This window comes from Fragaria vesca, linkage group LG7 (genome assembly GCF_000184155.1).
Source record: "Fragaria vesca subsp. vesca linkage group LG7, FraVesHawaii_1.0, whole genome shotgun sequence".
In the NCBI taxonomy this organism is placed as follows: Eukaryota; Viridiplantae; Streptophyta; class Magnoliopsida; order Rosales; family Rosaceae; genus Fragaria; species Fragaria vesca.
In genome coordinates, this window is record NC_020497.1 from 20,973,927 (window position 1) to 20,988,989 (window position 15,063).

A 15,063-nucleotide genomic window follows, 5' to 3' on the forward strand; every position below is an offset into this window, starting at 1 on the left:
TTTGATCTAAATCCTTCGCCGCCGCTCAGCCGGGTTCTGCTCATCTTAATCGATTCTGGATGGCACGGGCGAGACGCGTGCTCGGGCGTACACGGTAAAAGTACGAGTAAAATCTGGGATACGGTATACATACTAGTCAAATACAAACCTTCTTAATACAGATTTCTAAGGGGACAGTACACAGACAGTAGAGAGGCAGCTGGGTGCTCCAACCTCTGGGTGCATTAAAGAATTCGCCAAAATAAAACTGCTTTATGATCACTCATTCACTGTAACCACAGTACAATCGTGTGGTGGTGTTTCAGCCAAAGTCTTCTCTTTCAGTCGTCTCCTTCTATCCACATTCCACATTTGCATTTGAAACCCCTTTCGATCAGAACTCTGATCACCACTCAGTCACTTTCCGATGGCGATGAGCACCCAAGTTAGAGCCTCCACCGGTTCAGCTTTGCCATGGAAATACGACGTGTTTTTGAGCTTCAGAGGCGCAGACACCCGCAAGGGCTTCACAGATTACTTATACAAAGAGTTGCAGCGGCAAGGAATCATGACTTTCAGGGACGATCCACAACTTGAAAGAGGCACGGTCATCTCTCCGGAGCTACTCATTGCAATCGAGCAATCCAGGTTTGCGGTCGTTGTTCTTTCGCCAAAGTACGCAACTTCTACGTGGTGCTTGCTTGAACTGTCTAAGATTCTTGAATGCATGGAAGAGAGAGGGGCAGTTCTGCCAATATTTTATGAGGTGGAACCCTCTCATGTTAGACACCAAAGGGGCAGCTTTGCGGAAGCGTTTGGACAACATGAAGAGAAGTTTGGAGAAGGAAATAAGGAGGTGGAAGGGTGGAGAGATGCTTTAACCAATGTGGCCAATCTTTCTGGGTGGAGTTCAAAGGATTATAGGTAAGATCAAATGACACATAATAACTTACTTTAATGTTTGAATGTCTGTGTGTATTGTGATTTCGAACATGTGAGCTTAAATTGGTGATGTATTACTCGATAGGAGCATAGAATGCCTACACTTTATAATTGCGGTTCAGTTCTATCTTACAAGTGAACTTTATATTCAATATGTTCGTATTCAGTATGAGAATTGTGATATTCTTATTGTAGGTATGAAACAGAGCTTATCAGAGACATTGTGCATGTACTCTGGAGCAAAGTGCATCCTAGTCTCATTGTATTTGGTTCCTCAGAGAAGTTATTTGGAATGGATACTAAGCTGGAGGAAATAGATGTTCTTTTAGATAAAGAAGCAACTGATGTTCGCTTTATAGGGATATGGGGGATGGGTGGTCTTGGTAAGACAACCCTTGCTAGACTAGTTTATGAGAAAATCTCTCATCAATTTGAAGTTTGCATCTTTCTTGCTAATGTCAGAGAGGTTTCCAAAACCCATGGTCTAGTTTATCTACAGAAACAGATTCTTTCCCAAATCGTGAAGGAAGAAAATGTTCAAGTATGGAACGTTTATAGTGGAATCACTATGATAAATAGATGTTTTTGTAATAAAGCGGTTCTTCTAGTTCTTGATGATGTGGATCAACTAGAGCAACTGGAAAAATTGGTGGGAGAAAGAGACTGGTTTGGTTCAAGAAGTAGAATCATCATTACAACTAGAGATCGGCATGTCCTAGTCACACATGGTGTAGAAAAACCATATGAGTTGAAGACACTAAACGAAAATGAAGCTCTTGAGCTCTTTAGTTGGAAAGCCTTTAGGAAATATGAGCCTGATATAGATTATGCAGAACAGTCTAAGAGTTTTGTTAGGTATGCTGGAGGTCTTCCCTTAGCTCTTAAAATTTTGGGGTCTTTCTTGTACCAAAGGAATCCAGATGCATGGAATTCTGCATTGCAAAAACTACAACAAACTCCCGACCGAAGAGTTTTTGAAGTACTGAAAATAAGTTTTGATGGACTTGACGAGATGGAGAAGAAAATTTTTCTGGATATTGCTTGTTTTCACAGGCTGTGTAACAACGTGTCTGTGATTGAACTTGCATACAGCTCTGAATTTTGCATTCGTATTACAATAGATGTTCTTGTTGAGAAATCTCTCTTAACTATTTCATCAGACAATGAAATAGGTATACATGATTTGATACAAGAAATGGGATGTGAAATTGTTCGCAAAGAGTCTTATGAAGAGCCTGGCAGACGCAGTCGGTTGTGGCTTTGCAACGACATTTTTCATGTATTCACAAAGAATACGGTAAAAGTTTAAACAAATTGAATTACCAAGTTTGGATAGCACTGTCATTTTATTTAACAAGAAAAATACTTAATCCTGGAATTGACTTCTCTGTTGTGACAGGGAACAGAAGCCATTGAAGGCATATTCTTATGCTTGGCTGAATTAGGAGATGCAGATTGGACTCTTGAGGCCTTCTCTAAAATGCGTAAACTGAAGCTGCTCATCATTCATAATTTAAAGCTTTCTCTTGGCCCCAAATATCTTCCTAATGCCTTGATAATTCTGGATTGGTGTTGGTATCCTTCAAAATCTCTCCCACCAGCTTTTCAACCGGATGACCTTACTGAACTTAGTTTGGTTTTTAGTAACATTGATCACCTCTGGAATGGAATAAAAGTAAGCCATTGAATATCTGCTGCTGCACACATATTTAAATTTTAAAGTTCCTGCTTGGAAGCTGACTTTTCTACCATTCTGCATGTTTTCTACAGTACTTGAGCAAGTTGAAATCTATCGATCTTAGTTACTCCGTAAACTTGACGAGGACCCCAGATTTCACAGGTACTCCAAATCTTGAAAAGTTGGTTCTTGTAGGTTGTACAAGTTTAGGTAAGATCCATCCATCCATTGCATTGCTCAAGAGACTCAAAATTTGGAATTTTAGAGACTGCAAAAGTATTAAGAGTCTACCGAGTGAAGTGCATATGGAGTTTCTGGAAACATTTGATGTATCTGGCTGCTCAAAGCTGAAAATGATTCCAGAATTTGTGGGGCAAACGAAAAGATTATCAAAGCTATCTTTAGGTGGGAGTGCTGTTGAGAAACTGCCTTCATCAATTGAGCTATCGAGTGAGAGTCTGGTGAAGCTTGATTTGAATGGAAGTGTTATAAGAGAGCAGCCATACTCCCATTTTCATAAGCTGCAGAATCTCATAGTATCATCTTTTGGCTTATTTCCTAGAAAGCAGAGTCCTCAACCTTTGATTCCTCTATTAGCTTCCATGAAGCATTTCTCTTGTTTGAGGGAATTAAATCTGAACGACTGTAATCTCTGTGAAGGAGATATTCCTGATGATATTGGTTCTCTGTCCTCCTTAAGGAGCTTGGAACTCAGAGGAAACAATTTTGTTAGCCTTCCTGCAAGCATTCATTTGCTTTCTAAGCTTGATTATATTAATGTAAGGGATTGCAAAAGGCTTCAACAATTGCCAGAACTTCCGGTAAATCAGTCCTTAGCTGTGCGAGCCGACAATTGTACTTCGTTACAAGTGTTTCCAGAACCATCAGATTTATCAGATTTGTTCCGATCTACTTATGCTAGTTATTTTTTGTATTCAGCGCTAAAGCGGTTGCTTGAGGTTCTCTCTCTCTCTCTCTCTCTCTCTCTCTCTCTCTCTCTCAATAATATTGTGATATGATGGTTGGTAATTTGGTATGGTGCAGGTAACACCTCTTGATAACAACTGTTTCCAGTTGGCAATTCCTGGAAGTGAAATTCCTGTGTGGTTCAGTAATCAAAGCGTGGGAGACTCGGTGACTGAGAAGTTTCCTTTGGATGCAAGTAATAGCAAGTTGATTGGATTTGCTGCATGTGCTCTAATTGTGCCTCAAGAAAATCCGTCTGCACACCGTGATGTAGATCCTGAATGTGCTCTAATTTCGTGTCAGTGGATGATAAACTATAATGAAGAGCCGGGTCTTTGTTTCGATTTGAGACAAATTGTTTCAGATCACCTTTTGTTAGTTGTTGCGCCCATTCGCCCTATGGAGGACCCATGCCATGAAGTTACGTTTGACTTCGAATTCTATGTTGAAAACAACAGATGCATGAAGGTGAAGAAATGTGGGGCCCGTGCACTGTACCAGCACGACAAGGAAGAGCTGATCAGTATAATGAACCAATCCAAGAGAAGCATTTCTTTTTACGAGGCTACGGATGAACAGGAAGGTGACATGGTTAAGGCAACAACATGCAGAAGTGGTGGCTCTGATTATGACGACGAATATTACTCTGCAGAAGAATGAAGAATCTAAGAAGACAACTGTCCAGCGTTGTTGAATCGGATCTTGGTCCTAATCAGTGTGGTAATCAAGGCTTCATGGAATGGTTGAGCTAAAGTGTTGTGTGTAAAAATTTTGTTTAGTGTCAAACTGGTGATGTTACTACTAAGATTATCAATGATTCAGACATAACACGCAGAACATGTTTTCTATTGATCCATTTCTTGTTCAAGTCTTTATCTAGAGAAAACGAGAAAATTTCGAATCAATCTTTTTTGTTTACATCTTGTCTGGAGGTGTATATGGTAAATGAGTAAAAGATTGATGTACTGATATTAATGTATATTAATGTCAAATCCAGAAGCAAGCTCATTTCACAAGGGTTTTTCTTTTCTTGGACCGACAAGAATGCTTCACATAATTTGGAACAAAAAAGTAGAAATTTATTTAATTTACAGTCATCGATGAAACTAAATCTTTAAGGCAGAGGAAAATATACACGTACATGAAGATTGCACTCAAACTCAACCAAAAACACTTATAATTTTTCATTAGTAGCATTACTAGAGGTTCCTAATGAAAAGACTCGGTTACTTATTTTTCTCTAGCCTGAAAAACGTATGCTATGGAACCATGAACAAGTTATGCTTACGTTCCTCTATCATCACTGTTTTGATTTTTGAACCATTTCGATGCTCCATGTCGGCTCTTTATGTCGTAGCTGCAATATGGTGTGAGTTGTTTGAAAATGTAACTTCTCTACTTATTAATGGATTGACGCCCTCCTCTCAAAGAAAAGAAAAGAAAAAATATTTCTAGAATATGTAGTGTCAAATTGCAAGAAACTAATGTCTTCTATACTGAAAAGCCTGAAATGTACCTTGTCGAGAAATTAAGCAGTAGAGGACAAGAATAATGCATGTTTCAATTCACAACATGTTCAAGCTTTTAAGAAGATTATGAGACAAAGGAGACTCCTCTAGAGACAAAGGAGACGATTCTAATGCAATTTTGGTTTTGAATGATGTGAACTTAGAAAGCACAATAACGTTATGGTTGAAGTAGATAATGAAGATTCTGGTTTGGTGGAATCTAATCATCCAACTAAGTTTTGTTAGGGTGATTTAGAAAATGAAGAACCCCTTGGTCTTCGTACATATACCCAAAATGAGATGACGAGTCATTTGAGTTCTTGGTATGGAGAGGGTGAAGCAACGCTAGAGGATGAGAATCTTCTCAAATCTCTATCAAAGTCTCAAAAGAAAAAAGTGAAGACCAAAAGAGTTTCACAAGACCATTACCCTGCCCACAATCGGACGCTCGTGGTGCGTTTTGATCTATGATGTAGTCCGCTTTAATCATTCTTATGTTTTGGTTGCCTTCTGTTCTTTTGATCGTTCTTAGGTACTATCTTTTTTATTTAATGAAATTTTCTGTTCACAAAAAAAAAAAAAAAAAAAAAAAAAAAAACTTAAGATTTATGAAACACCTTTGGATTATAATAAAAATGCTTTATGATCACTCATTCACTATAACAGTACAATCTGTTAAGAGTATAAGGGTATTTTAGTCATTTGACTAGAATCCCTACCTATAAAAGCTAGGAGATATACATTGTTGATGATCAATGAAACTGCGTTTTATATTTTATGCCTTGCGTCTTTCAATTCAATAATCTTGTGGTGGTGTTTTTTTTTTTTTTGAACAGGAGCTTCATTAAACACAACAAAAGGCTGTAGAAAGAGAAACAACAAAACTGAACATCTAAGCAAAACATAACAACAAAATAAATCTGAGTCTAAATCCAGAGGTGGAGCTGGCAAGCCATATGATCTTAGCAATTGTTGCAAAGAAGATGGAGGGTGATTGATATAGTCTCCCAAATCATCCCCTTTTTCAGCCGCAGCGTTTCTAAATCTCGTAACCAAACTCCACGTACAACTTGGCAGGTCAATCTTCAATCTCTTGATGTCCACAAGAAGAGGGTAAATGCTCCAACTGATTTGAGAAGAATTCTTTACCACTGCATATATAGCTGTTCATAATCCAATTCAATACATTCAATACACACGGCTGTAGCATTCATACTCTTAGCTAAGATCAAACCCTCCTTAATAGCAGAAGCTTCGGCATGCAAAGCAGAGGAAGAATAGCAAGATTTAGCACAACCATTGATTACAACATCACTGAAATTTCTTGCAATTACTCTAATTCCTGCAAGATTACTAGAAGCATCCCATGCACCATCACAATTGATCTTAACATTCGAGCCTAAGGGAGCACTCCACATATCAGGCCCATCGTTCATTTTACATTTTTCTTCCACACCAACTTGGAGGATGGTCAGTAATCCCAAAAAACTCGGCAACAACATACTTCACACTTTCAATTACTCCCTAAGCATTTGGATCTCTATGCTCATATATAGAAGTACACATTTCCTTCCAAATATTCCATAATGCAAATGAAACCCAGCAAGATAATATTTCCCATGCTCTACTATTCTGCTTCAATAGACCACAAACACCATAAAACCAATCATCAAGTGTTGTTATTAAAGCAGGGTCAACCTTGTAAGAAATGGACAATCCGAACCAAACTCCAGCTATCCAAGAACATTGCAGTAGAAGATGTTCTACTGACTCTTCATATAATAAACAAAGCAGACACATAGGAGATGGAGCAATTCTCTTGGTGAACAAATTTTTCATTGTAGGTAGAGAATTAGTGCACACTCTCCAGAGTAAATGCTTAACTTTAGGTAATGTAAGAGATGACCACATAAACTTCCAAACTTCAGGCTTTATTACATGAGAGGAATGCATAGATTGAAGTGAAGGGGAATTCCTATTAGCATGTTGCATATGATAACCAGAACGAACTTTATACTCACCATTTTTCTCCATAGGCTAAATGAGACGATCATGCTCCCAAGTATCAGAAATAGAAATTGATCGAATGGCAGTGACGTCCTCCGAAGAAAGGTGATGGATGATTGGAGAAAGATTCCAAACATGTTGATCCCAATCAATTAGATCAGCCACCTTTTGATAAGGATCAAACTCGCCAGCATCTAAATAGGAGGCACCTAGTTTGCATCCAAGAATACCTAGAATCCACCTATCCTTCCAAGTATTAATTGACTCACCATTGAGAACCTGCCATAAACAATAATTGCCAAATAACTTCCTGCCCACTAAAATACTACTCCAAGCCCATGAGGCCTTAGAGCCTTTAGAGGCAGACAACAAATCAGAATTAGGAAAATACAATCCTTTTAAATCGTGAACCCATAAAGCATTCGGCTAATGAATAATTCTCAAGCCAACTTTAGCCAACAATGCAAGATTAAAGTCTTTCAAACATCTGAACCCCATTCCACCTTCATTCTTAGGTAATCCCAATTTCTCCCAACTCAACCAATGAATCTTTCCACCCACATCAGATTGCCCCCACCAAAAATTTGAAATCACATAATCGATTTCCTTACACAACCCATCAGTGAATAGAAAAACAGCCATTAGATAAGCATGAATTGCAGAAATCACATATTTAATAAGAACCTTTCTACCAGCTTGAGTAAAATGCAATTGTTTCCATCCTTGAATCTTCTCAGATATTCTCCCCTTCACATATGCTAGTGCTTGCTTCTTGGACCTACCCCACATAGTAGGCAAACTTAAATACTTCCCAGGGTCATCAGAGACAGGAATGCCTAAGACACCACTAATACCCATCTAAAGATCGAAAGGAGTGTTCACACTAAAGAAAATGCTGGACTTACTGAAATTTACCCTTTGGCCACTGGCAAGACAATAAGCATTAAGAATGGACATCATGGCTTGACAGTTTTCCATAGATGCTTTAAGAAAGAACAGAGAATCATCAGCGAAAAGGAGGTGAGAAATCCATGGCCTATCAATACCCATTTTAATACTTGCGAGATTGTGGGACAAACATGCATCATTAATCATTGCAGTAAAAACCTCACCAACAATAATGAACATGTAAGGAGAAAGAGAGTCCCCTTGTCTAAGACCCCTCGAAGTAAAGAAAGAGGGACATGGCTTTCCATTAAGCAACATAGAGAATGACACTGTATTGAGATACTTCATGATCAGATCCACCCATTTAACATCAAACCCCATTTTCAACATGATAGCCTCCAAGAAATCCCACTCAACCCTATCATAAGCTTTATTCATATCAATTTTCAAACCCACATCATAGTCCTTATCACTCCCTTTCAACTTCAAATAGTGAAATATGTCTTGTGCAATGGTAATATTATCTTGTATCTATCTATCCTGAACAAATGCAGTTTGATTGAACGAAATAAGAGTGGGAAAACAAGTCTTAAGTCTGTTTATCAAAACCTTAGATAGCACCTTATAAGAGAAATTGCATAGGCTAATAGGCCTAAACTGAGACATTTGATCAAGATGGGAAACTTTAGGGATCAAGACAATGAAAGTCTTATTCATATCAGCAAGTAGATTTCCCATATCCATAAACTCAGAAGCAGATTAAGAAACAATTGGAGCAACAACTTCCCAATAGGACTGATAAAACGTACTTGGAAAACCATCGGCACCGGGCGCTTTAAGGGCTCCAAGATCAAAAACTGCTGATTTTACTTCCTCCACAGTCACAGGCTTTAATAATTCAAGATTCATAGCGTTTGACACAAATGGCAAAATAGAATCTAAAGCCTAAGACCAATCCCTATGACCATCAGAAGAGAAAAGATTCTGAAAATAATTAGTAAAACCAGCTGAAATGTTAGCATCCCCATCAATCCAAGCACCCTCAAGATTTTTGATAAGCTTCACCTTGTTTATGTGTCTTCTTTGAATCGTGCTCAAATGAAAGAATTTGGTATTTTTATCCCCGGATTTCAACCAATTAATTCTTGATCGTTGATGCCAAAATATCTCTTCTCTAGTCTATATATGATTCATCCAGCTTCCTGACAATAGACTCTTTCCTAACCCTAACCTCTTCAGTGTCATCAGCAGTAGCAAGCACATTTAACTCATTCATCAATTCACTAATTTTCACCTTAGAATGACCAAATTTATCCCTATTCCATCTCTTCAAACCCACCCTGCAGAAATTAAGCTCCTTATTCCACTTGAATTGAGGGCCTCCAATCACATTTTTTGACAATTATCAGAAACTACATCCTTGCATTCAGGGTCCCTTCTCCAATCTTCTTCAAACCGAAACAACTTGGGGACTTTATTGTCTTTAGGAACACAGGCTACCACAATGGGGCAATGATCAGAACCCACATTAGGATAGTTCACAATTTCAGTTAGAGGCCACAATGAACACCAATTATCAGTAACCAATGCTCTATCTAGTCTTTCCTGCAATAAGGAACCATCTTTTTTCTTTCTAACCCATGTATACGCTGATCCTTGAAACCCCAAATCATTGAGGTTACAATTGAAGATAAAATCTCTAAATAACTTCATTTTGCTTTCACATCTTGGAACACCCCTAATAGCCTCATCATTACTAAGGAGTTCATTGAAATCACCAACACATAGACAGCTGGTTTTGAAATACCTCTAACCAGAGAAGTCAATTGTCACGCCCCCAAATTCAAGGCCAATATTATACTGAAATACGGCTAGTGAACTTATGACGTGATCCATAAAACAATAATAAAACTTGAAAGTAAGGAATAATTCTGAGTAAAACTTTCGATTGATATAACAAAAATTCTTTTACATCGATTGAGCTTAAAGATAGATTTTGTAAACACAAATAAAGATTTATTGTGATGAAATAAAAGTGGAAATATAAAACATTATTTGTTAATTTTATGTCGGTTCACCCTGTCCCCAAGAATATACTCGTTACCTGAAAAATATAAATGTGTAGCATCATGAGTTACACTAACCCAGTAAGTACCGATCACAATCTTATATTAATTTGCTTTACAAAATGATGCAAATTGAATAACGAAGTAAAATGATAAAACAGTCAATTATTAATGCACATTGAATATAATCCACTTTGAATACCAAATATCATAACATTCTTTACCAAATCGACAAATACAGCATCAATAGATGAATTAACTCATAAAGGTGCATGTATACTCGATTATCTTTTAATTTCACCTAGCATCATAAGGTATTAATAATATCGCAAACTGTTCGATCAAAATAATATACGATTACTTTTCTTCTCAATAAATATTTCAGAGTAACTGGTAACAATCCAAAAATCCACGTGCTAGGTCCGCTATACCAAAGCACGGGTAAGCCGCAACATACTAGGGCCACTTGCCAAAACATGTATACTCAAAGTTTGACACTTCCATCCCAATGAGTATAATAGTGCACTATCTGAATGGGACTAGGACCCACAGCTAACTTCCACATAAAATATTTTACCAGTAATTCACTTGAGCACGGGGTAGTACCATTCACCCGGCTCCATAACTTCTCAAACATAGTCAAATTCATAAATACAATCTTTATGAGTTATAGATCGTAAGTTCGTAACATATGTATATGTACACAAATACATAAATACATGTATATACAGAAACTTAAGAATAAGTAATTAGTAATGTGCACGAAATTATTCTCCACAGGTGAAAGCCACTTTGTGAAGCCATGGCTGCACCTCTGCAAGACCAAGGAAGTGACTGATCCACCGTCGCCGTGCAATGCATTGGAATGCAGCGGTTTGTGTGGAAGCTTGTACACCGGAGGAATTGGGATATGCATTGCCGAATCATGCGAGTGTCTCCACTCCTGCTTCAAAGAGGCACCTCCCAGCAGAGACACCATGCCCGTTTCTGATGATAAAACTCCCCAAAGGATCTGGTCTTCTCCTTCTTCTAAGGACCTCAAGCCTGATCTCGAAAATGGCATCATCTTCTTCTATGGAGAATCTAAAGCCTGGGCGACATTCCGAAGCAGCCTTATCTTCTTCTATGGAGCATCTCAAGGCTGAGAATATTTCCAGAGTGGCAGTGTCTTCTTCTTCTGAGGATCTCAAGCAGCCTGAGAGAATTTCCAAAGGGGCATTGTCTTCTTCTATGGATCACAAGCAGAAAACTTCCCAAGTGGCCTCGTCTTCTTCGAAGGATCAACTCACACCTGATCAGTTTTCCAAGGTGGCCTTGACTTCTCCCATAATTCCTATCAACAAGCCTGATCGATTTTCCGATATGGGATGGCCAATCCAGCCATAATCTGACCTTGCTATGATCCCCTCATGAACCAGTCAATAAGTCTTCCATGTTAGAAAAGGATATTGTTTTTCTTTTCTTCTTCATCGTTTTTTTTTTGTTATGGTATTGTACAAGTCAGATATTTAGGGCAACGTATGTTTGACCCTTCTGGTTAAGTAAAGTAATAAGGTGGAAACAAGTTTGATCGGATCCGCTTTATTTTCATCTTTGGTTAAGAACAAAAATATTTAGATCTTCAAGATGAATCTTATAGGAATAATTCAATGGGTTATATAGGAAGCAACTGTGTTCTTTTTGAAATTTCTTCATACGCTTCCACTTCTAAACGGTTCTGAATAATCAAACAAGACACATCGCCCTATCTTAGGCAACGTTTTCTTTTCACGGTCAGACTATAACAGATTTTGCATTATGCAAATGTTTGGTTCCATCTTTTACGACTGGTGATTCCATCAATAATATTCTTCGAACTATCAATGATATTCTTCGAACTATCAATGATATCAATCTCCACCGAGTCATTCCACCATAATTCCATAAAGCCAAACCACCCGACAAACCCACCAACCCTTCAGGCTCAACAGTCAAACCAGAAGAAAAACCCATTTTTTCCCGGACATTTTCTACTTTTCTCTTTTTATTCTTGGTTTCCATAAGAAAAATAACAGAAGGATCCAAAGAGCTCTTGTAATAATCAAGAGAGTTTCCCGTCAAGATTGGACCCAAACCTTGACAGTTCCAGGATAATATCGTCATGGCGACCGTGTGGCGGTGATAGGCCCGCCACCACAACCTTTTCCATCCGAATTCGTATCCCATACATCAACCTGCTTAATAACAACTTCCACAAGATCCATAGGAACAATCGCAGAGCTAATACGATCAGAAGCATGATGACAATTAGAGCGAGACTTACCTCTTCTACGTATCCCTTGATGACTTCGAAGTCTACAAACAACTGAATTACTGTCATTGGTTGTTGCAAGAGGTGCCTGGTCCATCAACAAATTTTGGAGTTCTCCTCTTAGCCTTTTGCTCCCTCCTGCACAATCCACTATCTCATTCTTCCTTTTCAGCTTTAATCGATTAAAAATTGTGGCAAGAGTCACTTCAGCTTGATCAGGAGATTTTACTTCGACCATCACCGAGGCTATAGCACCTGCTCTATTATCTTCCTTGTCACTAACTTCTCTAACTAAATATTCCGGAGTACCCATTGGTTCCGAGTCAGAGACATCAGACAACATAATTGGTGATTGATAATTTTTCATAGGATCAAACCCTGGAGATTGTTGCCTCACACAGGGAAACGAAAAACAAACTTCAGAAATATGGAAATCTGGAGGGAGACGAGGCTGCACATCATCACTTGTATTTGCTTGAGGCCTACTTAATCCATCTGAATTATGGCCCAGCCTGGACGCTGTTCCCACCTGTCCCTGGCCCATAATCCCCTCCGAATTAACCCGATCCAAATTCTCAGCTTCCACTTCAACAAATGAACTCACTCCTGATTGGCGCACGGAATTATTCCCAGCTTCTGATTGGTTCTGCTGACCCGCCCCACTAAAGTAATTAGCAGAATTAGCATTCATTTGCTGACGTGGACCTTTAGCACGCCCCAACTTCTCAGCGAGACCATCCCCTCTCATATCTACACGCGCCAGCATACGGGCATTTCTCACGCGCGCCTCATCGGTTCGACGGCCAAGAAATCGCAGGATCTATTCGGAGAAAGGAAGTGGATAAAGGAATGGATTCGTTATGGAAAATTGACTAGAGAGTGGAGGAATGGAGAAAGACTCACAGAAAACGCGTCACTGAAGAGAAAGAAGCTCTCAGCTAGAGAGAGAAAAGTGTACCAAAGTCTTAATCGTGTGGTGGTGTTTGAGCCGAAGTCTTCTCTTTCAGTCGTCTCCTTTTATCCACATTCCACTTTTGCATTATTACTTGAAACCCCTTCGGATCAGAACTCTGATCACCATTCAGTCACTTTCCGATGGCGATGAGCACCCAAGTTAGAGCCTCCACCGGTTCAGCTTTGCCATGGAAATACGACGTGTTTTTGAGCTTCAGAGGCGCAGACACCCGCAAGGGCTTCACAGATCACTTATACAAAGAGTTGCAGCGGCAAGGAATCATGACTTTCAGGGACGATCCACAACTTGAAAGAGGCACGGTCATCTCTCCGGAGCTACTCACTGCAATCGAGCAATCCAGGTTTGCGATCGTTGTTCTTTCGCCAAACTATGCTACTTCCACGTGGTGCTTGCTTGAACTGTCTAAGATTCTTGAATGCATGGAAGAGAGAGGGGCAATTCTGCCAATATTTTATGAGGTGGAACCCTCTCATGTTAAACACCAAAGGGGCAGCTTTGCTGAAGCGTTTGAAAAACATGAAGAGAAGTTCGGGGAAGGTAATAAGGAGGTGGAAGGATGGAGAGATGCCTTAACCAAAGTGGCCAATCTCGCTGGGTGGAGTTCAAAGGATTACAGGTAAGATCATCAAATGACACATAAATAACGTGCTTTAATGTTTGAATGTCTGTGTGTATTGTGATTTCCAAGATGTGAGCTTAAATTGGTGATGTTTTACTCTATAGGAGCATAGAATGCCTACACTTTATAATTGCGGTTCAGTTCTATCTTACAAGTGACCTTTATATTCAATATGTTCATATGTTCAACTTGAGAATTGTTGTATTCTTATTGTAGGTATGAGACAGAACTTATCAAAGAGATTGTGCAAGTACTGTGGAGCAGAGTGCATCCTAGTCTCACTGTATTTGGGTCCTCAGAGAAGTTAGTTGGAATGGATACTAAGCTGGAGGAAATAGATGTTCTTTTAGATAAAGAAGCAACTGATGTTCGCTTTATAGGGATATGGGGGATGGGTGGTCTTGGTAAGACAACCCTTGCTAGACAAGTTTATGAGAGAGTCTCTCATCAATTTGAAGTTTGCATATTTCTTGCTAATGTCAGAGAGGTTTCCGCAACTCAAGGTCTTGTTCATCTACAAAAACAAATTCTTTCCCAGATCTTGAAGGAAGAAAATGTTCAAGTATGGAATGTTTATACTGGAATCACTATGATAAAGAGATGTTTTTGTAATAAAGTGGTTCTTCTAGTTCTTGACGATGTGGATCAATCCGAGCAACTGGAAAACTTGGTTGGAGAAAAAGACTGGTTTGGTTCAAGAAGTAGAATCATCATTACAGCTAGAGATCGGCATGTCCTAGTCACATACGGTGTAGAAAAACCATATGAGTTGAACGGATTAAACAAAGATGAAGCTCTTCGACTCTTTAGTTGGAAAGCTTTTAGGAAACATGTGCCTGAAGAAGATTATGCAGAACTCTCTGAAAGTTTTGTCATGTATGCTGGAGGTCTCCCCTTAGCTCTTAAAACTTTGGGGTCTTTCATGTACCAAAGGAGTCCAGATGCATGGAATTCTGAATTGCAGAAACTACAACAAACTCCCAACCGAACAGTTTTTGAAATACTGAAAATAAGTTTTGATGGACTTGATGAGATGGAGAAGAAATTTTTTCTGGACATTGCTTGTTTTCACAGGCTGTATAACAACGAGTCTATGATTGAACTTGCATACAGCTCTGAATTTTGCACTCGTATTACAATAGAT

At 38.9% G+C, this 15,063-nt stretch overlaps 1 protein-coding gene across 1 annotated transcript in view; it reads left to right on the forward strand.

Annotated features, from left to right (window-relative positions):
• Positions 1-351: 351 nt before the first annotated feature.
• Positions 352-15,063, forward strand: part of LOC101302984 (TMV resistance protein N-like) — a 16,038-nt gene continuing 1,326 nt past the window's right edge. The window contains exons 1-4 of the mRNA XM_004307837.1: positions 352-903; positions 1,117-2,218; positions 2,321-2,596; positions 2,692-3,558. Coding sequence (XP_004307885.1) covers positions 407-903; positions 1,117-2,218; positions 2,321-2,596; positions 2,692-3,558 — 2,742 coding nt within the window. The 5' untranslated portion in view covers positions 352-406. The remainder of the gene's footprint in view (positions 904-1,116; positions 2,219-2,320; positions 2,597-2,691; positions 3,559-15,063) is intronic.